General features: G+C 43.7%; 1 protein-coding gene across 3 annotated transcripts in view; it reads right to left on the reverse strand.

Annotated features, from left to right (window-relative positions):
• The window catches only part of MTM1 (myotubularin 1), a 95,590-nt gene that overhangs the window by 20,927 nt on the left and 47,814 nt on the right, over positions 1–26,849 (reverse strand). For all 3 annotated transcript variants that reach the window (XM_060002724.1, XM_060002722.1, XM_060002720.1), the window contains 3 exons: positions 10,063–10,146; positions 7,678–7,827; positions 2,848–3,036 (listed from right to left, as the gene is read on the reverse strand). In XM_060002724.1, coding sequence (XP_059858707.1) covers positions 2,848–3,036; positions 7,678–7,827; positions 10,063–10,146 — 423 coding nt within the window. The remainder of the gene's footprint in view (positions 1–2,847; positions 3,037–7,677; positions 7,828–10,062; positions 10,147–26,849) is intronic.

Here is a 26,849-nt window from a genome sequence, read left to right on the forward strand (position 1 = left end):
TTTCCACGAAGACAAAAAGAAACACTCTGGCTTTGTTTAGGAACCTGGCTGCATTCTGCTTAATGCTTTAAAATGCCATGGAACGTGTGGCCTCCGGCCTTTTAAGAAAAAGTTAAATTATTCGGGGACCTTCGAAGAAAGCAAGCTGAAATGGAAGGATGCTAATTAACATCATAAAAACATATGAATATGTAAACTCACCAGTAAAGGTAAGTAAACAGTCAAAGCCAAGTTGCACTATCTCGGCAGTGCCCGCAGGTAAAGGACAGACAAGCGACATGCCTGCCATTGCCACGGAATACCTCTTCTCTTTTCATTTACAATTGAAGGAATATAAACTTGTAGCTCGGGACAGAAGGGCCAATACATCCTATGGTTTTTTTCCGGGGTTAGTCACAGAGAAGGTTTCCTGCAGTAGAAGTAAGGCTACCACTTGAACTTCAAACCTGGAGACCTATGTACAAGCCAGAGGCCTTGATCTCCAGAGACTCTAGGTAAGAAATTGTATTTTATTTAGACAGAAATGTGTTTTTAAAGCTTGCTACAAATGGCATCAGTAGTAAGTAGACAATAAACGTTCACTTTGTTTTTAAATAGTTATCAGCTAATGAATCCATACACAAATGGGTCATATTCCCCTCTCCTTGGTTACCCCTACCTCAGGGAATAACACCTTGCAGCTGCCATCAGAGGTCACAACAGAGGTGCACCTATCCCCCTGGCAGTCACTGTTGTGAACTGGATCTGCAAGCCTCTCACACGAGGACACACGTTACCCTCCCACGGACATGTGACCTGTTTCTCTGTACATGTGGTTTGTAAACAGTTAGTGATTTTCAAAGACATTCCTAACTCTGGAGTTTCTTTCGTAGATCACTGAAGATGATAGGAGGAAAAAGTAATAATTCATTGCCAAAGTTTCTGCCAAAAACAGACATTAACACAGTCCTGCTTTAATTCATCACAGGCTGCTGGATCTTATCTGCCTCTAGGTTTCCTTTGTTTGTTTTTTTCTTTAATTTAAAATGGTGCAATGTTGCTTGTTACATACAGGGCTGTAAATTTCTAAATATCCACAAGGGCAGAACAATTAGGTCCAAAGAGGAGAGAATTCAGAAGGGTAAAAATCAATCAGTCAAGCATAGACTGAGTTCCCAAAAGTTCAAATTCCACATCTCTGATTAGTTTTGAAGTTTTCTTTTCAGTTCTCTTCAACAAAAAAGAACCACCCATGTTACGTAGTACAACCACGTACACAGCCTGTTGCTATGGATACAGATGACTAGGAAGACACAGTCGAGGGAGGAGGGGAACCTGAGTGTGTTTTTTTAGAGAATGATGCACAGATCTTTCAAGCCTAGGTTTTTTTGCTTAATTTTTTCCTTCCCTTCATTCCTAAATGGACTAGAAACACAGGCATATTTCCTGAGTGTTAAAAAGGCATTCAAGAATTCTACTGCTACAACAATGAGCTTTAGAGTTAATACAATAAAGTTATTCATTTTATACATTTTATATACTTAAAAAAATTCTTTCTAAATACCCCATTTTAATGTTATATGATATCTGTTTCAGGCTAAATGTATACATGGAAATACTTCATTTTATACATGTATTCAACTCTGAATTATACCTGAAGGATAGCAGGAACAGAAATATAAAGGTAAGGATAATACAACAAGATATTCATATTTAGACTTAATTTCCTAAATGTTGTGTTACATTTCCTAACCTATTTATCGATTTCACTACCTGATTGCTTTACAAATAATTTCAATATCATTTTCGTCTTGTAAAACAAAACCAACTGCAGTAACAAATACCGGGTCCAAAAGTAAATGTGTGAGGTGCACAATCTGTGTGCAAATAATTATGAGTGGAGCCCCACACACACGCCTGTGCAGACAGACATCACAGGGTCCATTTAGGAAGCTACTGAAACTATCTGAGCTGCTTGAGGACTTGTTTTGCTTTCAGGTTCTTGTCTTGTGCTCTGAATAATTGAAGATGCCAGATAAATGACCTTGGGATAAGCAAAATATTCAAGATGATGAAATTTAAGCCTACATCTGACAAGAAGCCATACATCTGAAAGGTGGAATGGGGCAGGCCCACTGTGAATACTTATAAGTGACAGCTGGCAATGGGAGAGGGAAAGGGAAAAAAAAACCAAAAAGGTTAAACTGAATGTCAAAGGTATTTCTGAATCTTGGGCCCTGTAGTGCAGGGGCAAACAGCCTTCCACCTTGAGCATCTGCTGAGGAGTCCTGCAGGCAACACTGCCTTGTCATTCAACTTTAGGGGCAGTCTGCATACTCTACTTAAGAAGGCCAAGACGACCCTTGAGACAGATTTCTTTGAAAATATTACCATTATGTGTATAACTGTAAAACTCACATACATGGATCTACTCATTTCTTGGATTGTCTCATATAAATGAGAACACACACTTCTGAGTATGGTGAAGAGAATGCTTAGATAAAGCTACAAATTTAGGATTTTAACAATTACAGCTTCCCACAATCCTCACAGATGCCTCACTAGTGTACACACTGAGAATCACTGTCAACAGCCTAAAGAGCTCCAAAGAGATTCTCTTTCCCAAGTTCACTACAGCTCTAGACTTCTACTTTACCTAAAGCTTATTTTCATTTGGCTTTAATGTATTCAACTTTTAAGATATGTTTTGTGATTAAAACTACTTTCTACCTTCAGTGAACTCGTTTTCCTCTTTAAGCGAAGTTTAATTTAAACCCACATGTTGATACACCATGGCAACAACCTTCAGGTAAAACACTGCACACTGTACGTAAGGCAAGTTTCTACCATGTCATTAAATATACTTACCTTGTTGGCCACTGCATTTACATTGGGTCTAGCATCATAGATTGTGAGTTTGTTAATTTGTCTATTCGTCTCCCTGATGACGTCGAGATATTTCTCATCATCTTTATTTCGTTTACCACTCATACCAACAAGAGGCTGACTACAACGCATGATGACCGTCTTGTTTTCTGGATGAATCCATGACAGCACCTACGGTTGGTTCAGAAATTTTAAGCTATCGAGAAAGAACCAAATGTCAAAACAATTAAAACTATAAAAAAAAGAGAGCACTAACAATCAGGATGAAGTGAATCTCATTTTGCTGAAACGGGATGCTTGTTCACCTGCCATTTCCACGTGTGCCCAGAAACACACATTTAACGATGATGACTATTCAGAGCCAACGAGAATAACCAGTTGCTTTACTAGTCTTTTCTTAATTCGCACCACATCTAAAAACATTAAATGCTTACCTAAAAATAGTTACATCACTTAAAGGAAACAGAAAGCTTCAGATATTTTATTTCAGTCCTGTAGCTTGCACTGGATTTGTCATCACCCAGAAACAGCTTTAGCAAAAGGTGAGAGGTAAAGAAAACCACCCCTGGTACCTCACACCTGCAGGTCATTTTCCCAACACTCTCAACTCTAGAGTCTAACACAGGGGCTTGAAAACCCAAAGGAAGCAAACAGGATCTCAGGACAGCCAAAGAGCTGCCAGAGTCTCCACAATGAAGCTAGGACGCCCGCCTCCTGGGAGAGCTCTGAGCCTTTACTCAGAATCAACCTTCTCCAATTTTACACACAAGCCCAGCACACTTGCTACCTGGTCTCTCAGTTCATAGCACCTGAGAAACAAGACCTGCAAAAGGAAGCTAAAAATGTAATACAGCAAAAGCTACAGAACTGTCCACTTTCAATGAATGAATGGTTTCATAGATGAATTCTATCTCAATAAAGCTGTTAGAAGAGAAAAATAAAATAAAACTAACAGAAGCTGGAAGGTAAGTGTGGTGGCTGAGTTCACAGCCTCTGTAGCGTCCTTTCCCTCTTTCATCAAATGCGGAGCCACGTGACAGCATGACGCTACTGGGAGGATGAATGGAGAACGCATGTACGAAAACCCATGAAAAGCAGACACAACCCCAGAAGCACAAGTGTTCGAGCTCACTTAATACAAGGCCAAGTACACTGTCGTCTTTGAAGTCACCTCCCCACTATGGCAAATGACGAGCAATGATGTTCATAAAAATCACTGTGTATAATAATGACAACACGTCAGTGAGAAAAGATTATATAATACGAATGAATACTCATTCAATTTAGTCTCTGTGCCTGCCAGGGCCCAGTCAAAACACCACTGTGGCCCCCAACTAAGACTCCAAAGGCTCAGGCCTGGGAGGCCTGGGCACAAGTGCTGGCCTCCCTCAACCTCCACTTTCTAATCTACAACATGGAGGTGAGACCTGCCCTGCCCACCTCCTATGGCTTTGCCTCCAAGAGGGAAAAGACGTGAGATCGCTTATAAGTATCTATGTATTTTTAATTTTTTTTAGGTTTATTGACATATACTTGACCTATAACACTATGTAAATTTAAGGTCTACAACATGTTGATTTGATATAAGATCACTCTTTTTTTTTAATTTTATCTATCTATTTATTTAGTTATTTATGGCTGCGTTGGGTTTTCGTTGCTGCACGCAGGCTTTCTCTAGTTGTGGCGAGCGGGGGCTACTCTTCGTTGCAGTGCACAGGCTTCTCACTGCGGTGGTTTCTCTTGTTGCGGAGCACAGGCTCTGGGCGTGTGGGCTTCAGCAGTGGAGGCGTGCGGGCTTCAGTAGTTGTGGCATGTGGGCTTCAGTAGTTGTGGCACACGGGCTCAGTAGTTGTGGCTTGCAGGCTCTAGAGTGCTGGCTCAGTAGTTGTGGCGCACAGGCTTAGTTGCTCCACGGCATGTGGGATCTTCCCGGACCAGGGATCGAACCCGTGTCCCCTGCATTGGCAGGCAGATTCTTAACCACTGTGCCACCAGGGAAGTCCCCACTCTTTTCTGGAGGGGCCGCGCTGGGCAGCTTGTGGGATCTTAGTTCCCCAACACAGGGCTGGAACCTGGGCCCTCGGCAGTGAAAGCGTGGAGTCATAACCACTTGACCACCAGGGAATTCCCAATATGAGATCACTTTTAAAAGAGCAAATCGCTGCACATACAAGACAGTTATTATTTGATAAAGACCCTCATCAAGTTTTAAATTTAAATCAGGTCATATGCAAGAAACGGCCCTGTTCCCCGCATGCCCTCCATTCTTCTGCCCTTCTTCTCTCTGCTTGGGAGATTTAAGACTGGAAGCACCAGGCCATGTTAAGAAATGCTATTGTTACGAGTTGTTTCACCTCTTACCTGCTTTTTCTTTTGGGATCTCAACTACCTTTATAAAAAGGATGCTTGCCATACAGATGACCAGGTACAAGTAATGCAAATATCACAACATCAACTACCGTGAGTGCTTTTAAAGTATATGCTACTATATCAGGCTATTCTTTTTGAAGTTAATATGTAGAAGCCATAAATAATTAAGGATGTACACAAATATTTAGCCACCAAAAGATGTTTATCACAGCACTGTTTATAATAGGAATAGAAAACTGACTGACAGTTTTCTGTCAATCTATACAGTACATCTACACACCGGCACATGAAACAGACAGTCATCAGTGTAGAAAAAGCAGACTGAGACATAAACCACAGAATAATTTTCTTTTTTCCAAATAAAAATATGTATGCATAGAAGGAAGTCTGGAAGCACATAACTGTGGTTCTCACTAGGTGGCAGTCTCCTTTAGCCTTACCAGTATTTTTATAAATGTCTAAAATAAATATGTATTACTTATATGTTAAAGAATTCGATAACATTAAGACCAACCTGTTTGAGAACAAAGGAGTATGTATCCATTAATGGGAACACTAATACATGTGGATCATTTTGTTATTCAGTGATATTTTATAATACTCTGCATCTTATTTATGGACAACATAACAAGACTGCTTTCTCATCAATGCTTTTTGCTTTTTGTATCTTTATATGTTTTTTTTTTAAAAAAGAACTGAATATCAAATATTAATGATTTCATATCAAAAGCAAATACATTTCCTGGGTTATAGTCAAGAGTCAGGTGATTAGAAGGTATATCACAAAGAGTACATTATCTATTATTAGATATTATATATATATTTTTTTCGGTACGCGGGCCTCTCGCTGTTGTGGCCTCTCCTGTTGCAGAGCACAGGCTCCGGACGCGCAGGCTCAGCGGCCATGGCTCACGGGCCCAGCCGCTCCGCGGCATGTGGGATCTTCCCGGACCGGGGCACGAACCCGTGTCCCCTGCATCGGCAGGCGGACTCTCAACCACTGCGCCACCAGGGAAGCCCTATTATTAGATATTATTAAGCATGGTAATCTATAAAAGATAGAGAAGTGATGGAGAGCTTAGCCTTAGTTTTTTTAAGGAAAAATAAATGCAAATTGGCCATCACAAAGTAAGAAGGATCAATAAAATGGCTAAGTAAAAAGCTAAGCATTCTATTTGCTCTACGGTGGGCTCCCATTCACTCAGAACAGGGGGAACAACTGGATCAAGACGGCAGCCTGAGCACAGTGGGCTGGGTTCAGTTGTTTCATTTCCTCTCCTACCCCCAATCCCGTGAAATTCACACACACACACACACACACACACACACACACACGCGCGCGCGCATACACACACAGTAGATGTTCAATAAATATTAATTGAATGAAGGAGTGAACAAAGTCAATTCACACTATCCTAGCCCAGTTCTCCTGCGGGTGAGGCATGGATTAGCAAGACAGCTAGCCAGGGCAGGGGTCGAGCACGAGAGGAGCGAAATGGTAATTCTAGCTTCATCAGCACAGTATTCTCGCAAAAGGAGCCAAAGAACATACTTTCAAGTATAATATATATCGTGAAGATACGAAAGGACACTCGTGCTTAGCGAAGCAAGTGCATTAAAAAAGTTACAATTCATATTATGTTGATAGCATAACGAAAGTTTCACACAAATATCCTTTTAGGGACAAAAATGTCTAGACTTGGAAGTTAAAGGCAACGTGACATTAAATCTTAATTGTTCAACCCTTGTTTTTCAAAATCAAACCAAAACAAAATAAGACAATGTACTTATTATGACATGCCCTGGAAATTAACAGAGGGGAAAAATTCTCTAAATTTTTAGCCAACAAGATTTATGGACACAGAGTAGACAGGGTGACTCGTACATAAATATTTAAGAACCAAAGACTAATTTATGAACTAGGTCCAGTGATACCGTAAATATAGTTTGGGATAGTCTGCACCTGACCCCAGGTTGCTAATGGTATGAAGGCAGCTTACAAACGTGATGAGGATAGACAAATCCTAATAAAGGTGGTACGTAAAAGCCTATACTCATAGGCTCCATAACATAGGCTAGTGCACGGTTTCCAGCATAACTCAACCGACATCACCCAGAGCCTAATGCCTGTCAGTTATTGTGCTACGAAGACACAAGCCACAGGGACCCTGTCCTTCCTTCTTCCTTTCCACCTGGTGTTACCTGTACCCTCTCCTGCATAAGAATTACTTGAGCTCATTGTCTGTCCTTGATCGCGAGCTCCTGGAAGGCAGGTGACGTCTTACTTCTTTCCCCATTTGGCCTGCTGCTTTGCACTCAGAGGACACTTGATAATTATTTGTGTGACTGAAATTCCAAAAGAGTGTTTCTCTGAATCATTTGACTACTGTTCTCATGGAAGAAAAGGCACTCCTTACAGAAAACATTAATTGCAGTACTCACTGGAATTCGATTTCGGGATCTAAAAGCTGCAACTCTCCTGAGATCATCATCTGAGGCGCGATATGGAACCACCAAGAGAGCCGGGTAAGTGTCGCACAGTTCATAGCACTTATTAATAAAAGTGATTCTCCAATGGTGATTGGGCAAGCCCTGCAGAAAGAAAGGAAGTCCACGTCAGCACTGATGCTTTCATCTCTGGATCTGGCCTTGGATGGGTCTCCTTTCTTCTTTCGAGCAGAATGTGCGTGTGCCTCTGACACCAGGGTAGTAACGGTGTACTGATTTATAGTAAGGGAGGCAGATCGATCGATAATCCGGACAATGTAAGAACACAAGACAAAACACTGGCGGGTTCCAGAATTCTAAACTATCGCTGGTAAATACAAATTCTCTTGAACTTGAGATCTTCCTTGATTTCATGTCAAACTTTTCTCTACTACTTGTACAATAAAGAGAAACCCAAGTTCCTCCCCGACCCGTGCAAACCGCCCCACGCCCTAAAGAAAAGTACACTGTGTAATCTTCATCTGTGTCTGATTGAGGGTAAAAAAGCCATCAGGCCAATTCCACTCCCCAGTCGCTTCAACCTGCTCCAAAGTAGAAAGAGGCTGAGCTTATGAAGACATTCACAGAAGGGAAGTAAGGAAAACCCCTCTGGGGAGGCTCATTTCGCCACCTCCTGAGAGTTTCTTCAATCAAGTGGTTTGGGATGGGTGATTGCTCTATGGGCTGTGTGAGAAATACACTCATCTGCATTCTAAGCAGACTGCTAGTGTGACACGGAAGACACCTCCCATCCTATCGCCTACCCACAAAATTGTAGCTACTGTGGACAAGGTCCAGAGGTGGTGGAATAACTCTCTCCCCATGCTCACAAACACACAAGTACACACACAAAAGTGAGCCATGTGGGTGCTTGCTCTGGGGACGCAAATAGTACCTCATCTTTACGTCTGGCCCTATAGAGCTCGGGCCAGACAGATGAGTCGGATGTCGAGTCCAATTAGAGAGTTACAAGTCCCATCAGAAAGGTATAAGAAAAAAAGATGGAATATAATGGCATTCTAGAACTAAATACCTTCAAGAGTTCATATATGCATGCAAGCTTAAAAACAGGAAGCCCTAAAAAGTAAGTCTTAATATTGTCAATAACACTCAAAAACTAAGGTGCAAATATTTTAATACATAACACTACAGAGGTCTCCAAAACATGCAAGATGTTTTCATGGTCCCTCTTCTGCCTCCACAACTGACCTGGAATAGAGGTTATTAAAATGAGAGGTACACACAGCCTTCAAAAACTCAACAAACTAAATCTGAGTTCTGGAAGCAACAGGACATACTACCGCATACACGTGCCCTAGAGATAAATTCCCACACCCACATCCCTGAGCACCGAATCTTCTTATGAACAGAGGCAAACCACTGATCAAGACTAAACGGGTCACCACAGAGCACTGAGTAGAGTTCCCTGTGCTATAGCTGATTTACTTTGCTGTACAGCAGACACTAACACAACATTGTAACATAACTATACTCCAATAAAAATTAATTTAAAAAAGAAAAAGGCTAAACCGGGAAGTCAACCCAGGTGCCTGGTAGTGGAAGTGGTGGCTAGAAGGTTCTTCTCAAGTCTAGGGTTCTACGATTTTACTTTACATTCACTGGGCTTGATTTGATTCTCAAACCTCATTCAACAAAACTTCCCAATTACTTTATGAGCTTTGTAGAACGAGAATTATGAAAAACCTCATCACAAAACTCCTAACTGTCCTATGATTTGGTTACAGCAGGGGTCAAAGTGTAGCTGTTGCAGAGAGACCTTTGCCCCGAACAGCAACAATACACGAAGCCTCCCGCTTTATTATTGCAAGTAAACATGCATGTGGGTGAAGTTTACTAAGACAGCAGTAAAGGCAATTCTCATACACATTCATCAAAGCATTCTTGGAAAAGTCATTACAGGAAAACAGTTCTAATTCATTTGAATCTTTAAACTGAAATGAATATAACAGAAATCTAACTGCCAGTAATACTTAGGCTCCCAAATACATACATCATGACATCAACTCCTGAGTAGTAAGGTACAGAAGTCTGGCTTCTCTAGACTCTAAGTATTTGATTCATTTCATGGACAACAATATAATGGATGTTCTTCGCGTAGCGGAAGGAAAGAGAACTTAGCCATGCAGCCTCTAGTGCAGCTTGAACGTGGCCCTGGGATGAGCCTGTAGGTTCCACAGTACTAGAATGAGCCATATTATACCACTGCCAGGAAAAATTTATTTAGCAAGGGTGTTACTGATACTCAAAGAGCGTGACTGATGGCATATCATCACCAGGCAGGTTTGAGATTCCCCACATCTACAGTATCTACTGACTTACCTGCCTTCTGTATTCTTCAACTGGATTATAAACCATCCATCCATCCACGTCAAACTTTTCTTCATTTAAAAATGCAAATATTGGCTAGAAAAGGCAAAAAAAAGAGAAAGAATTTCAAGTTCAGTGTAAAGGAACTAATACTCTATTAATACTACATCCTTTGATTTTTTTTTTTACTAGATTTGCCTACCATGAAATCACAACCCCAACTGAGACTTTTAAGCAAGAAATAACAGTGAAAAATTTAGACTAGACTTACACTACCTTCTATCTTGATTAACAATTGTATACTTTTGAGACCGCAATTTTCTATGGCTACAAACATCTCTTTTGGTGTTTTTTTTTTAAATGCTGCTGCACAAAACTCAGATTTCCAGACCCAAAAATGCCTATCAGTTTTAAGCAGTATTAGCAATCGACGGGTAAAAGACACTAAAATATAAAAGAAAAAGAAAAGCAATGATTATTAAATAGTGCAACTGTCTCAAAAGGGACCAGTGGTGTGTTAATCCATTAAGAAAGTGACAGAACGTTAAGAAAATTCTTAATTAACTGTTCTCTGTGAATTCGGAATCAATGCCCTGATCTCTGAAACAACAGGCCTCAGGCCTCTCACCTCTTCTCTATGCTCACTCTCAAGGTGACACTGATGAATTTCAGGGCTTTGAATACCATCCATACCCTGGCGACTCCTAAATATCTATCGCCCTCCAGCCCCACTGTGATCTGCAGACTTGGCCACTGCCGCCGGAGGACTGCAACGTTCACAACTCCTCCCAGTCTCCCCATTTCAGCAGATGACAGCACCATCCTTCACACTGATTGAACCCAAAACCTTAGCATTATCCTCATCACCTCACTGCTACCACCCTGGTGCAAGGCTCTGCCATCTCCACTTGGATTATAATAACACCTCCTAACTGGTCCTCTGCTTTCATCTTTACCTCTAAAGTCAGAGTAATTGTGTCACAACCTAAGCCAGGTCAAATCCTTCCCTTGCCCCAAATCCTCCTGTGGCTTTCCATCTCACTTTGGGTAAAAGTGGAAGTACTTGCCACCTGGCTATGTCCCCCACCACGTCTCTGCTCTTCCTCTCGCTCAATCCATTCCAGCCACGCTTTCGGTGCCGCTCCCGGAAAGCAACAAGCGTGCACCAATGTCAGGGCCTTTGCACCTGCTGTTCCACTTGTCTGGAATCCTTTGCCCTCATGGTTTCCTCCCTTACTTCTTTCACATCTCTGCGCAAATGTAACCTTAATCAGTGAGCCTTTCTCTGACACATGTTCCCCCACAACAGGACCACCAATTCTCCTTCCCATTTTATTTCCATCACTTATGACCATTTGACCTATATTTATTTATTTGTTACTGTTGGACCCCTACCGTCCTCCCTCCTAGACCACGGGCTCCATGAAGGCAGACACTTGCTTTTTTCCCACCCTGGATCCCCAGTAACCAGAATGCTGTCTGGCCTGTGTAGGTGGAATACATATTTGTTGACCGAATGAGGACGGGAAGCATTATACAGCCCCTGCTCAAGCGCTTTCTCTGGAGGCACTTTTCCTCTAAGTATCTTCCTTCCACCCATTTTCCTGTTATCAGCCTGTGGCCTCCAATGCTAGTGTTCCCTCGACCCCAACGTTACAGAGAACTTCTGGTAAAGCATCAGTTAGCGGCAACGGTTTTCTGTACTTAAGTGGCAAGAGGTTTAAGGTGAAAACTGATCAAGATCATGCTCTCTGGACTGCCTTCTTGAACTTTCCAAAGCGTGTGGCACCCTCAGCAGGTCTCAACTCTGGCAGCACTAGGCCCGAGCGCTGTGTATTCTGTGACCGCACATTAGCAATGCCGCTGACCTAGCTATGAAATTGAGGCTTTAGGCTGACGGGGAATCCACAGGAATACTTAGTTATTCAGTACTCCCGGGGAAAACAAGTGATTGCCGTTAACTGAAGTTCAATTCAGAGACAGAGGGACTTCTGGTGCAAAGAGCACTAAAATGTATAGCATGCTTCTCTGTCCATACACGGAACCTACAGAACATGTCCAAGCATCCTCCTGGTGACATCTGAGCACGGGATACTGCCCTGGTCAGTACCTGGCCCGGGTAAATACTCAATACTGCTGAACCTTGTACTGGTGACATACTTGTAGATGATGTAAGGCTGCACTGTCACTCACTTTAGAAGAAAACCTAGAATCTGCTTTCTTGAAATAAGTTCCTGATCTCAACGTGAGTTTTGTTCATTTTTCGGTTTTTAGCTATTTGCATCTTTCCCATGAAACTCAAGCAAATATGGTGTCCTTTTAAGAAGAAAGAATAAAATTGTTCACTCAGAGGCCAAATAAACTTTCTCTCCAGAAAAACCATCATGTGTCTTAATGCCCAGAGTGTCCTCTGACTTGCCAGCAGCATTTTCAATGTAACTTTCTATTTCTCAATCACTATAAAGCAACTCCTTCTTTGCTTCAAATATCTATCCTCTTGCGTCTTACATTAAAATTACCAGTAAGTGTAATCTAAGTATACAAAACTGTTATCATCAGAAGATAAAGTTCTATAGCTCAAACCAAAATTATGCCCATAATTTCTTTAATGTCTGAAAATAATTCATATAAAAGAATTGTCATTAATATGGGAATGATAGTGTCCTCAAGGTAGCGACCTACCAGGTGGCCTTTCTCATGAAATCAGTCTGCAGTGACACTGAGTGATGTCCAGATATATAGGACGAGTGCATGACTGGCATCCTTTACCTGGGAAACGCGCCTATGGGAACTCTATGACGGACAGAGCTTCCAGGAGACTCTTTTATTTTATTTTTGCGGTTCGCGGGCCTCGCACTGTCGCGGCCTCTCCCGTTGCGGAGCACAGGCTCCGGACGCGCAGGCTCAGCGGCCATGGTTCACGGGCCCAGCCGCTCCAGGACATGCGGGATCCTCCCGGACCAGGGCACGAACCCACGTCCCCTGCATCGGCAGGCGGACTCTCAACCACTGCGCCACCAGGGAAGCCCACCAGGAGACTCTTGATGCTAAGAGCCAGACCTCAAATATTTCAGGCAAGTTTATGAATCAAATAACAGCCAGATAGTTCTTGCCATGAATACGTATCAACACATCTAACATTGAACTGGAGCTTAAGGTGGAAAAGACCAGGTGCTCAAGCCAATATTTTAATCATCCAAATAAATCAGCTTACAATTACAAGAAAACGTTTCTTTAAAAAAGCATTACTTGTTAGTTTTTAAAGGAAAACACAATGTAAACACTAAGCTGTCATTAACTCCTTGGCTCTATTGAAGCAAGCGTCCTACCAGAACCAACACTGACAGTTTCTAAAGTTGAACGTACAGGACTTACTTCCCAGATATTTCAATTTTTACCTTATTTCCCTTAAAGATTCAGATAAGAGAACAAAGCAAGACTTAAAACACAAGCTCTCAATAGACTAACATAAAGGTGGATTATTACAAAAAACTTAAAACTACTAAGCATCAAAGCAAGGACAACAGAACCCATTCATCTATATCTCATTATTAAAAAGTACAAAATTCCCTACAAGTGGTTACTTGTTACAAGGCTAATTACAGCTCTTGCCTGGAAATTGTTAAAACCTAAAGTTAGCAGGTTACGTGTCTTGAGGTTTATGGCTGTCCTTTATTTTCTTACAGACTCGCAGTTTTTAAAGCTTTGAGTCTTTTAGAACTTGATCTGCGGATTGACGTTTTCCGGTTGTTCCTAACCACACCGCTGGGTCCGTAGGGACCCTGGTTGGGAAACACAAGTGCCACAGAGGGAACTGCTTCTAGAGACTCTCCCTCCTGAGGGCACGCAGGGAGTCAGGTTCGCCAAGTGGGTGATGACGTGCCCTCGGTGACCCCGTCCCCGCACCCATTTTGCTTCACGGCCTGTGCAGAACCCCAGAAGGATTCAGTCCCAGCTCAGCAAAGCCCCGGGGCAGAGGATGGTTTGCCGAAGGTCAGCGTTCAGCGGGCACTTCCAGAAGCCCTCCTGGCTTTCTCCTGGGGCCCGGGCCCTGCCTCGCCTCTGCCTCGGCACCCTGGGGTGGGGAGCACTTCCCCACCGTGCCAGGCACTGCCAGTGCCCCAGCTCGCCCCGCTGAACCAGAACCTCCAGGGGGTGATGCCCTGATCCTCAAGGGCCACGGAATACTCCAGAACACGTGGGAATCTTGCCTGGGGGTTCTGTGTGGCCAAGCTTTGGGGGGCTGCTTTACTTTTCTTAAGTGATTTTGCAATAATTATAGATATATGAGAAGTTGCAGAGAAACGTACAGGGAAGGCCCATGCACCCTTCACCCAGCCTCCCCAATGTGAGCATCTTGCATAACCGGAGCCCAGCTTCAAAGCTGGGAAACCGACATCAGAAAACAGACACACTCAAGTGCTCACCCCTGGCTTCAAGTGAGCAGGTCTTCCTTTAGTTGGCTCTGTATGAATACTTGGGCATTTCACCAATTCAGATTCCTACTAGTCAAGAGATACCATGCATGGAGCGCATGGAGACTTGAGAGGAAAAAAGGACAAAAAAGAAAAAGCAATCCTGTGCATGTTTTCCAGGATTAAAAATAGCACAATGTAACATTTGAAAAATGTTAAAGGACAAAGTTGAGATGAAAATCTCCAATTTCACACTAGAGATAAAAACAGCTCTGACAAAGAGAATGTAACTTGTCTTTTTAATTTAGCTACACTTATCACTGTTATGTCTTGTGGGAGCAAACATCTGAAATGACAGCAGATTTTAGCTTTCACTTAATTAGCCCTTATTTTTAAATGGCACTTATATAAAGATGCACTGCCTTGCTTTAAACATCTAGATTGGATTTATTCTTACTGAGTAGAATCTATAAATAATGAGTGATTCATGAGTTTCCTTCTTTGGGGAGGGAGAACTGTCTGTCACCGAATTAGGATTCCCTGATCTCACGATGGCCCCTCATGGACAGCCTCTTCTCCCAAAGGCTTGTCAACAATGTCGTGTCTCAGAAGTGGATGGTTGAGAGTTAGATTTATAGAAATTAAAGATCATTTAATAGGGAGACAGTCACAGAAGAAAACAATTTTCCCAGTATTGAGGAAAATAAATTGATAAGCTATGTAGATGCAATAGTGCTTTCAAATGGTGCTGCCACCACACAAAGGCATGGTCATCAGTGGACACGATTTACTACATCTCTGAAGACCTAGCCTTAAAAATTCAGGAAACTGGTCACTAACTCTTTCCTGATAGAATTTTGGAATGTTTGAACAGGAATCTAAGTGAGCATTTTTTTCTAATTTGATTCCTGAAATTCGCCTTTTTCAAAGCTTCCATCTACCACTGAAGGAAGCAGCTATGTAAAATTATCTCATTTTCATCTTTTAGATTACACTTAAGAAATAAGACCCCTTCGTCTAAGAAAAATAATTCTTTCACTCAGGTTAGGAGAAAAAGTCCAAAATTTTAAGGAAGAACCATAGGAGGTGCTGAAACTTGGCAGAGTTCATAATTGTAAGTAACAGCTTCATGCTAGATAGGGATTTCAGCCTCTTTTCACACGACTTGACATAGTTAATTCATACAACTGCATCAAAAGTAATTTCATCCAAAAATCTGACAAAAGGCTCATAGGTCAAAAAGCAACTTGCTTGTCCTATTTCTACCACTTTCCCTGGAGAAAATGGCTTTAATATTCTTGAGTCACCCTTACCTTCATATATAAATGTACATATTCATTTTTTCAGGAAAGGACTACAAAAGGACATTTGAAATGTCATTTGAAAGCATTTTAGAAAAAGGACATTCTTTACTACTTGGCCACAATCATAATCATTTAAGGCTGACATTTCTCAGGGTTCATCCACTGCACCCCGATTCTCACTGTAATTCTCTCTCCCGGCAATTTTAGTCGCATCGATGAAAATGCCGATGATCACAGCTGGTCTCCCAAATAAACCTCTCCCCAGGCCAGAGCTCCAGGTCTTCGTAGCCACCAGCCCCCCAAATAGCCATACTTGGTTGTCCCACAGACACCTGCAACTCAGCACAGCCAAAATGGAACTTGCCCTCTCTGCCTCACTCCCCTCCTATGTTCCCCATCTTGACCACTGGTCCCACCATCGACCTGTTTATCCAGGCTTGGTTCTTCCCTCTTTATCATCCCATCCCCCCTCGTAACTATAACCAGTCAATCAACAAATTCTACTGATCTTATCTTCTAGGAACATTCTCAAATCCATTCTCTCCTGTCCCTGTCCATTGCCCCATTTCAGGGACTCACGATCATACACCAAGGCAACTAGCAAACACCCCCAGAAATGGACTACTGCCCCTCTCTATCTACTCCGCATGCTGCAGCCCAAGGAATCTTTTTGAAACAGAAATCTAATCATGCGACTTTCCTGCCTAAACCCCTTTAACGGCTCCCCTCACCTTCAAATAAAAAATGAAACTTCTTGGTGGGGCACATTAGGCTCTGCCACCCTCACACGGACACCAACTCCCGGACTCTAATCAGCGTGTGGGGGTCAGCCTGTGTCCAGCCCCTGGACAGCTGCACATACTGTCCCTGACACCCTGTGTATCTGTATCTGTATTGTATGCATTTGTTCGTCCACGTCACCCAGGAAAACTGTGCTCCCTCTGGGGACAGGGAGTGGGTATCAGCTCCAGCTCCAGCGCGCGGCTGTAATGTAGGCATCGTCTAAATGTCTGCTGACCAAGACTAGGGATGAAAGGAATGAAAAAGAGAAGGAACAAAAAGGGGCTTGCCCTACCAGACATTACATCTTACAAAGCCTTGATAGTCACAAGACTGTTACTGGTGCATGAAGAGTGACTGATGCGGGAAATAAAACATTCAGAAATAAAACCAAATACAGAGAGGAATTTGGTGTGTGATAAAGGTGGTATTTCAAACCAGTGGATTGGTCTTCAAATGATGTTGCAGTAAAAGGGGGAGGAAGAGTTGGATCCCCATCTTACAAGGCAACCCCGGATAAATTCCAAATTGCTCAAACATTTACACGTTTAAAAGGAAATTAAAGTATTAGAGGAACATGGGATAATTTTTTTATAACTCTGACTGGGGAAGACCTTCCTACCCGGGATGTAAAACCCAGAAGCTATAAAAGAGAAGTGTGCAGAAAAGGGTTAACCTAGCAGGTCTGAGACTGCTGTCCTTACAGAGGCCTGTGGCATGGCTGGCCCCTGGCTGGCAACGGGGAACCTGGATTTTGGGAGAGTGCCCACCACTCCTTAACTGATAAGAGTTTAAGTTTACGGCACCTAAAATGTTTATACCAACAACGTGCTTTAAGTCGAACCCCTGCCTTCCTTCTGGGACTCTGAAAGTTTGGTATGTGCTAGGCAGAGGGTGTCTACGTGACCAGCCCCCTGGTTGGCAACACTTCCCATGGGTTGTCACAACTTGCTACTGTAGGATTTAAGTGTGTCCAGGTTTCCCCCCAACATCGCCCCACGCACCTTTTCCTTTTGCTGCTTTTGCTCTGTATCCCTTTGCTGTATTAAATCATACTTGTGAGTATGACTATATGTTGAGTCCTGTGAATTCTCCTAAGGAATCTGAACTTGGGAGTGGGCTTAGGGACCCCCATCTCTCTCTCTCTCTCTCTCTCTCTCTCTCTCTCTCTCTCTCTCACACACACACACACACACACACACACACAAAATCGATAAATTCTACCAAATAAGTATTTTTAAAATTCTCCACAGCAAAAGCCACCATAAGAAAAGTCAAAAGATAAATGGGAAAAATATTTACAATTCATAAAGAGTTCCTACAACTAACAACAACAAAAAAGACCAAAATCCCAAAAGAAAATGGGCAGAAGCCAAAGAGAATGAAGAAACAGAAATACAAATAGCTCAAACCAAAAGATACTCAATTTCACTCAAATAGGATAAATACAAAATAAAACTAGGAATCTACATTTTCACCTATTAGATTAGCAAAGATCAAACAGTTAGAAGGTATACTGGATTGGTGTGGTAGGCAGAATAACGGTCCCCCAAAGATGTCCATGTCCTAATCCCTGGTACCTGTGTTATGTTATCCTACACAGCAAAGAGGAATTAGGTTGCAGGTGGAATTAAGATTTCTAATCGACTGACATTAAGATAGGCTCTGAAGACGGAGGGAGAGGCCATGAGCCAAGGAACACGGTGGCTTCTAAAAGCTGAAAAATGGGTCTCACGGGCCAAAATCAAGAGCCTCCAGAAAGAACACAGCCACGCTGAGACCTTGATTTTAGCCCGTGAGACCCATTTTGGATTTCTGAACTCCAGAACTGTAAGATGACAGACTCGTGTTTTTAGAAGTCACTACGTTTGTGATAATTTGTTACAGCAGCTATAGGAAACTAAGACAGTTGGAGAGGATGTCTGGAAACAGGCACTCTGACACACTGCATGTGGGAGCGAAAGCCAGCACCTCTTCCGTAAAGGGGAACTTGGCAATATCAGTAATTCCACTTCTAAGAATTTATCGTACAACATACGTGAACACGTACAAAATGATGTTTATGCTAGGTTATCCATTGCAGTAGTTTGTATAATAGAAAATGATTGGAAATGATGTCAATATCCATCAACAGAGGATTAAATAAAGTATGATACAGTCAACAGAATATTGTGCAGTCATTAACAGAGTGCAGAAGCCCATGTGGTGAATTTAAAAAGCAAGGTATGGAAGGGCATATGTAGCATGCTCCATTAGGGTCCAAGGAGGAAGGACTATAAATAACAACTTGCCTGCATATGCCTAAATATCACTAGTTGTCTGTGAGGAGGGGAATGGCATGGCTGAAGGGTGCTGGGAGGGAGTTATTTTTACTATTTTTACTGTTGTGGTTAGTTGGGCCTACTACAATATAACAAGATACCACAGACTGTGTGGCTTAGAACAATAAACTATTTCTCACAGTTCTGGAGGCTCAGAAGTCTGAGGTCAAGGAGCCAGCATGGTCTGGTTCTGGTGAGGTCCGCTTCCTAGATGGCCTTTGTGCTGTACCTCACGTGGTGGAGAGTGCGAGTTCTGGTGCCTTCCTCTTCTTTTAAGGGCACTAATCCCATCGTGGGGCCCCACCCCCATGACCGCATCTAAAGCTAATCACCTCCCAAAGGCCCCACCTCCAAATACCATCGCACTGAGGGTTAGAGCTTCAGCACATGATTTTTGGGGGGACACAAACATTTAGTCCTTTTATCCTTCCTGACTTTTCAATCATGGGCATACATTAGCCATTTTTGAAAAGTTTAAAGTATTGGGTTGGCCAAAAAGTTCATCCAGCTTTTTCTGTAAGATGGAAAGCCTTTTTGGAAAAAAAACGGATGAACTTTGTGGCCAACCCAGTAAATGCTTGCTGCATAAATGCCCTAGCTTCTAAACAGCAGAATATTCTTATTGGTCACTTGGTTGCTGCTAGCTCCTATTCATTCACTCTACTGCCATTAGTAGATTCACTTAACAAACATTTACTGAGGGCCCACTTACGAACAAGGTATTAAGTAGAGAAAAAGATAAGACACCACCACTGTCTTTAAGGAGTTAGAAATCCTCCGAAGGAGAGACATGAGGAGAGCGCAACTACTGATCACGTAAAGAGGAGAACGGTAAGTGCCATGAGAGGTACAGATAAAGCGCCAGGGGGCGCCAGGGGATGCCAGGGTTACTTCTGGACAGATGGGCCTGGAGGAGTGGTGATGGCATGTAGCTCCCCTGAAAGGGTAAGACAACTTTGGACAGGGTAATGACGACGATGGCAAAAAAGTCACAAATGAGAGCCAAACTCAGAAAACACGTGGCCATCAGCAAACACCTCGGTCTGGCAGCCAGAGCATAGACAGGTAGAAAACCAGGAGACCACGGAGAGATGCAGCCCCACAGTGGAGGAGACAGAGGTTTGCGTTTACACTGACAGGGAGGGAGGAATGGCTGAAGTTTCGGAGGCGAAGGGATGAGATAAGCTGAGCTGCATCCCAGGGACAGCGACCTGACAGGAGGCACGTGTAGAAGTGGGTTGGATCGGAAACAGAACAGAAATAGGAAAACCAGCAAAAGCACCATCCCCACAGTTTAGAAAAGAAGAGATGGAAACCTGAACTAAGTTGGGCTGGGGAGGAAGAATCCCCTGGATTCAGTAAATGTTATGGAAAAGGAAAATCTCACAATGACCTTGATTTTGGAGGAGGAGGAAGAGGTGGAGAAAGAAGTGACAGCACTAGAGAAACTGGGAGCTCAAAGGGGGCTTGAGGGAAAGATGAGAGATTCATTTTAAACAAAGGTTTAGGCATCAGTTGAAGTTATGGAGCAACTAACGGGAAACATGAAGCTAAGAAGGCAATGCTGGTCAAAGTGAGAGAGAGAAATACAGCTGAGGGGATGGCACGGAGCAAGGAGGAGGGGAAGGATGGACTTCTCTAGAAAACCCATATTTAGATGACAGAAGGAAGCCGAGGAACTAGAAAAGAAAAGGAAGACAAGGAGATCAAGACCTCAGAAGCAACAGGACAGGTAGGTGTCCGGCACTATGATGGTCTAGTTGCTCTAATTGAGACTTCTGCTGACAACATCTAAAACTGCTGGAGAAAAAAGAAATCCTTTTAAAAAATGCATTTATGAGTCAACTAGGGAAGAAGAAATACTCAGAAGCCAAGCCAAACTGCGAACAGAATGCAGAGAGCAAGAGGGACACGCCGGCTTCCCCCCAGGGCAGGACCGGTTTTCGTGGCCTCTTGGGCTCTAGGACAGAGGACGTAACACCCCGGGCCTGCCCCAAGATGCCAAGATGGATGTCAAACTGGAAACTTCCTTCAATAACACTGCGCCCTCAGGGTGAGGACGAACAGGAAACAAGCACCTGAGACTCCGAGGGAACTTACCTGTCTAGACGATCTGTGCTGAGTAACGGAGCCTGTAGCACAGGGCAGCCAAAACTCATAAAGCTTGGATGGTCCGAAAAACATCAAGCAGACAAGTTAACCTGTGACTGGCCCAGGTTGGGAGTGCCCCCCAGACGCCTGGCAGAAGAAAACGTAAAACTGCCTTCAATCCCAGCCTCGGAGTCTTCCCATACATAGACAAAGGTCCGAGGAATGAGTCCACAGGCAGAATCATCACAAAATAGCCCAAGAACGTAGGCCCCACGAACCAGCAGATAAGACAGCAGCAGGCCAGGCCCGGCTGAAGAGAGAGGGGGTAAAGGAAGTAGAAGACATAGCAGCCCCGAGACAAAGGGATGCCCCGAAGATCCTGACTCTGGACATTTGATGGGCATTTTATAAACATTCTCTTGCAGCTACTCAATATTTTTAAAAAACCTTTGAATGGTGGTGCAGTGGAAGAGGTCAAGTCCTCCCAAGTAGCAGGGTGGGCAGTGGGGCAATAAGGTAGGATGTGCGGGCGGGCCATGAGCGCTGTGCTCGTGGGCATGGAGGGCAGCGTGGGGGGTGGTCCAGCCGGGACCACGGTCCCTGGAGACGGGTGCAGGGAGGACGGTCGGACACATCCCGAGGCCGGGGGGAGAGGGCAGCGGAGAGAGAGCCACACAAAGAGAACCGGGGGCCAAGCCTTGGAGGAGGCACGAAGGGAGGAGATTTAAAAGCATGATTAGACCCTCAATTAGCCAAGTTTACTGTTTATTCAAGAAAAAAAAAAAGGAAACGGAGAACAAAGCCACACTTCAGTCTCAGGCCGCATCCAGGCAGAGAAGTGTGGCTTCTCGTTCAATTCCCAGCTGAAAATGAGCTTTTTGCTTTTAGCTATTAATTCTGTAATCAGCCTAGAAGGTAAGAGCCTGCTCCATTTCAGCCTGGTTTACAATCTCAAAGCAATTTATAAAAATGTCCCCGCCTTCTGAACTGAAAAACGAAGGCACAGGAAAAAGTACCCTATGCTCTTCATTTTCTCTTCGTAGGGTCATTTATACGCCTCATTTAAATGGTCAAAAAGGATGCACAGCCCCATAGCCCAGTGTAGTAACCTTTATGGAATTATTTTTGTAGGCAAGCGCCATGGGAGTAGAGCCAGAGAGGGCACAAGGGGAAACGGCACTGCTTATGCCACACGGCAGGGCGTGACGGGGTTCAGTGAAGCCCAGGAAAAAGGGAAGGGCCCTGCTCGCTGGTCGCCACAGAAAGGCCTTGCGAGCCCGTGGCTTCTCTCGAGATTAGAGCCAGCGGGTCTTCTCTCCTGTGCCCATCTCCACCGCCCATAAGATGCTCAAATTTATCAAAACAAACAAATACCAGAAAACTTAGGAACTCTATGACTGCCGATTAGCTCACAGAATAACAGAAAGTAGGAAGCACTGCAATGCTGAAGGGCTGAATCCCGAGAGAGCCACATTACCCCGCGCAGAGTCACCGGTGGAAAGAAAAGAAAACAATTTCTGAAGAATTCTGTGTACTGCATAGCATCGCTGCCCATATTTCCCATTTCTACTTAAGATGCTTTCTGGGTTTAATGCTCTGAAACTGAAGACTTTCGACTAATCCTTTACAACGTACAGGCAATGGTTTGTTAATAAGGATACTGACCTAATATCTGTAGAGCATCTTTCTTTTAAAGGGCTCAAAGTGTCCCATATATGATCACAATGACTTTACTCACATTCTTGGGAAGACTGGGTTGTGGTAATCATCCTTACTCTCTGCACCTGCTGGGAAAAATGGGGCACTAAGAACAGAAGCGCTGACATTTATTGGGCACTTACTGCGTGCCACGCACTTTTGTGAGCGCTTTCCGTTTAATCCTCACAAAACCCCTGTGAAGCAGAGAGTGTTATTATCCCCATTACAAATGAGAATGCTGAAGCACAGAAATATTACATGATTTTCAAAGTCGCCGAGCAGGGTCTGGGCCGCCGGGAGCCTGGCAGCCAGGTCTCCGGCTCCATCTCTTCAAGCACTACGTTTCCCTTATGTGTGTCTACAGGCCATGAGTTCAGTCATACACTCAAGCCCTTCACTTAAACAAAAGTCAAGAAAATCCATGCAGGCCTATAGCTGTAAAGATAGATTTAAGTGACTGTATTGGTGCCTAAATTAACTTAAAATGCATTTTATTCTCCATATTCTACCATTATCTAAAAGACTGTTCATCACACCATGACCCAGACACACACACACACACACACACACACACACACACACGGATAACCGAAAGAAATCTTTCATGAAACCATACTTATCTATATTATGTGTTATGCTCTTAATGTTTTCTATTTCATTAAAAAATGCTGGTTACAACCTAGTCAACTGATTTCATGACTCAATAATACAATGGGATTCAGAGTTTAAAAAAAAAACTCCCATCTAAAATTTGAATTATCTCTGACTATCCCATCTGAGTAAAAACTGAGCAAACAGTAAAGGAAATCAATGAAAGAGGAGCTTTGGCATTGAACATACCACTCCAACAATTAAACTCTTTATTTTTCTGTAGTGCTATCAGGCTCTGTTCATATGTACACACTTTTTGTTCCTGCTTTTAAAAAAAATTACCATCATATCAGAGGCATTGCCATATTTCTTATCATAAAAATGTAGCATTTACTTAGAATTGGTATTGAGTTACAATGCAGTTGAGAAAATGGCATACGATTTCTACTGTTTGAAAAGCAAAGCAAAAATAAAACAAGAAAATAAATGCTTTGGTGGAAATAGAAAATGTAATCTAAATAATTTTCAAGTCTTAATGGATTGACATAATATAGAAACAATCAAGGTAATGGTTTGGGGTCCACTGTTGTGTGGCTAAGTTTAATTCAAGTTCAATTCAAAGTTTAAGTCTCCAACTGAACACACTGATTGGTGAAAATACTAATGGGGAAGGAGGCAAGAGAGCTGGGGCTGGTGTGAAAGAAAAAAGCTCACTCACACACCGCTCACCCCATGGCTGGATTTAGAACCCAGCTCTCTTGGCCTCCAGACACCACTTCAGGAGGCAACAGCAAGTTTACTTCTGGCTTCCAATGCCAATAACAATCACTGAGATAATCTGCAGCTGCTCTAACAATTTCAATAATATTCACAAAGTGATCTTTTTCAAGCAGGGGCCCTCTGTATTGTTGAATGCAATCAGGCTTAGATCACACTTCCAGGAAGTCCCTTTCTGGCACACTCTCGCATTCCCCAAAGTGGCAGTTTGGAAACTTTTCTTCCCCTCCTGTCTCAGAGGAATAATTGTCCCTTCTCCTTTCCCAAACTGCCCTACAAACTGGCCTTAATCCCATCCCCCTCTGCCTTCCCCAGGATCCCGCTCAGGAAAGGAACCCTTCTCTCTCTTGCCCACAAATCTTCATTCACCTTTTTCGGATTCTCAGGGAAACACATCTTCCCTCAACCTGGCCGCTACCACCATTTTTGTTTTGAAACACCACCCTCTCTCTTTAAACCTCTACCAACTGGCTCTGGTCCCCTCTACCCAGACCATCCTCTGTGCTTCAAAAAAGTTCGATAAGTGTATGCCAGGCACTGAACTCGGCACTGGGGAACAACATGAGGAAAGAAGGTCCCAGCTTCAAGCAGTCCACAGCTAGCGCGTCCAGGCCCCAAGGAACTCGTAGTCATCGAATGTAAAGGACTCTTCCTGAGCCTCGTCTCTGTCCCCGCAGACTCACACACCCATCACTACCTTCTCAGACCTCTGTCTGCCTTCGGCCTCTGCAGACCCCACCCTGCAGGCTCTCCCGTCACCTCTCTAACCACCCTCATTCACCTTGCTGGCTCCTCTGTTACACACCAGGGTTCCTCACCTGGGACCAACAGGTGAGCTTCCAAGGGGCTGCGAGTCCCCTAAAATCTCATGTCAAGTTTTGTACATAGCGCATCTTTCAGGGGATGAGACACCCTAATTCACGCCGTATCACCAAAGGAATCCACGACTCCGAACAGATTGAGAACCACGATTCTAGATCTACACCTCTGGACTCTCTTCTGAGGGACAGGCCCGCAATTGCTGCTGTAAGTTCTGTCAGAAGATGCCAACTGCCCCGCAAACGAAACAGAGCTCCCCATTCCTCCCTCCTCGCCCCCTCTTCCACCTGCTTCCCCAAACGAAATCCTTTTCTCACTTCCCTGCTCTGACACCACTCGGGCCGCAGACCTCAGAAGGAAGGATGATTCAGCCTTCTCCCTGTTCTCCGGGATCAAACTACTGCCCAAGCGTGTGGTCTCCGGCCGCATCACCACCGTCTCGCCTGGCCCTCCCTCTGACTCCCCTCCCAGCTTCCTGAGCTCTCCTCTCCTATCTGTTCTTCGTGACGTTGTATTCAGTCCCATCACTTACTTCGAAACCTTCAGTAAGTTCTCTGCTACTTCCCAGGGTACAAGCGCCTGACTCCGGCAGGGCCGTCCACCAGATGCGCCCAGCTTTCCTCCTCCCTGCCACACTCCAGCCAAACATCCCTGGCGACCCTCGTAAGCTCTCAACACTTCCAGCTTTCCCTCCCTTATGCTGAGGGTCAGGGTCTTGTCTCTGCCTGAAATGCCACCTCCTCCACCAGGAATCCTTGCCCACTGGCAACGATGACCATCCCTCCAAGGCCCAACACAAATGACTATGGATTCCACGCAAGCTTTTCCAATCTAGGCTGGACCTGTGCCCTTCCCCCTGGGAATCCCCAGAAGGCTTCCTCGGCCTTTCTCTTACAGCACTGAATATCAACCGCCCTATATCGGAACCATACACATCTGTCATCTCACTTCTGTCACATCCCCAAATGGGAGCAGGTATCACTCATCCTGCTACGACTTCTCAACTGCCTTCATGTCCCCAACACCACCCAACAACACACTACTCTGAAATGAACCTAACTGATGAAATAGCTGCACACACTGAATAGCAGGGGCTAATATTCCAAGGGCCACGTCAATAGCTGATCTGTTTTTATCTGTATCTTGTATTGTTTTGGTGACTCGTTTTTTTTTTTTTTTTAAGATGACTTTTACTGGTTAAAACTTCGAGAATGTAATTTTCCAAAAATTTGTATGAGCAATTCAGTTCCCATTTTTCTCTCCAGTTTTTCACTTTACTGACTTCCTAAAGAAAAAAGTAGGGATTCCTAGCACAGACACGAAAAATAAGGCAAAGCACCACAGACTTGAGAAATCAACCCCTCTGTGGACCACTCCAATGACAGCCACCCAGAATCCTATGCTCTGGCACTAGCTCCACAATATCCAGAAATCCAGCCCATCTGTTTCCATGGAATGGACTTTTCCTTCACTTTCTACTAAACCTGTGTCCAATAAAAAAGCCATCATTATACAACTGCCATGCAGCAGTCATTATGCTGAGGTTAGAGAGAGAAAGCCTGATCCCCGCCTTGATGAGCTTACAGTATAGGAGGGGGATGGGTAATTACTACATAATTATGACGTAAGGCAGACTGAGGGAGAAAAGTGCTCTAGTAGAAGGACCTGCAGAGTCTAACAGGTTGAGAGGTAAGAGGAACTCCCACCAGGGAACACACATGGCCTGGGAAAGGACCTAGGACTGAGCAAGATGGCGGACGATAGGCTCTAAAGAGATGAGGGGACCACAGGTAAAGGGCACAGGAAAACCAAAGTTTCCCTGAGTTGAGAAAGTTCTATGTATACCAGAGAAGCACAGGGTGGTCCTGTGTGGTTGGAGTCACTGAGACTCCATGGGAAGTCACTGAGAATTTTTTGTGTGTGGAGAGTGGGACATAGAGTGACATGATCATACCTAAAAAAAAAAAAAAAAAAAAAGACAACAGCATTGTGTAGGATAAGTT

The sequence above is a fragment of the Delphinus delphis genome, chromosome X (assembly GCF_949987515.2).
Source record: "Delphinus delphis chromosome X, mDelDel1.2, whole genome shotgun sequence".
Taxonomy (NCBI): Eukaryota; Metazoa; Chordata; class Mammalia; order Artiodactyla; family Delphinidae; genus Delphinus; species Delphinus delphis.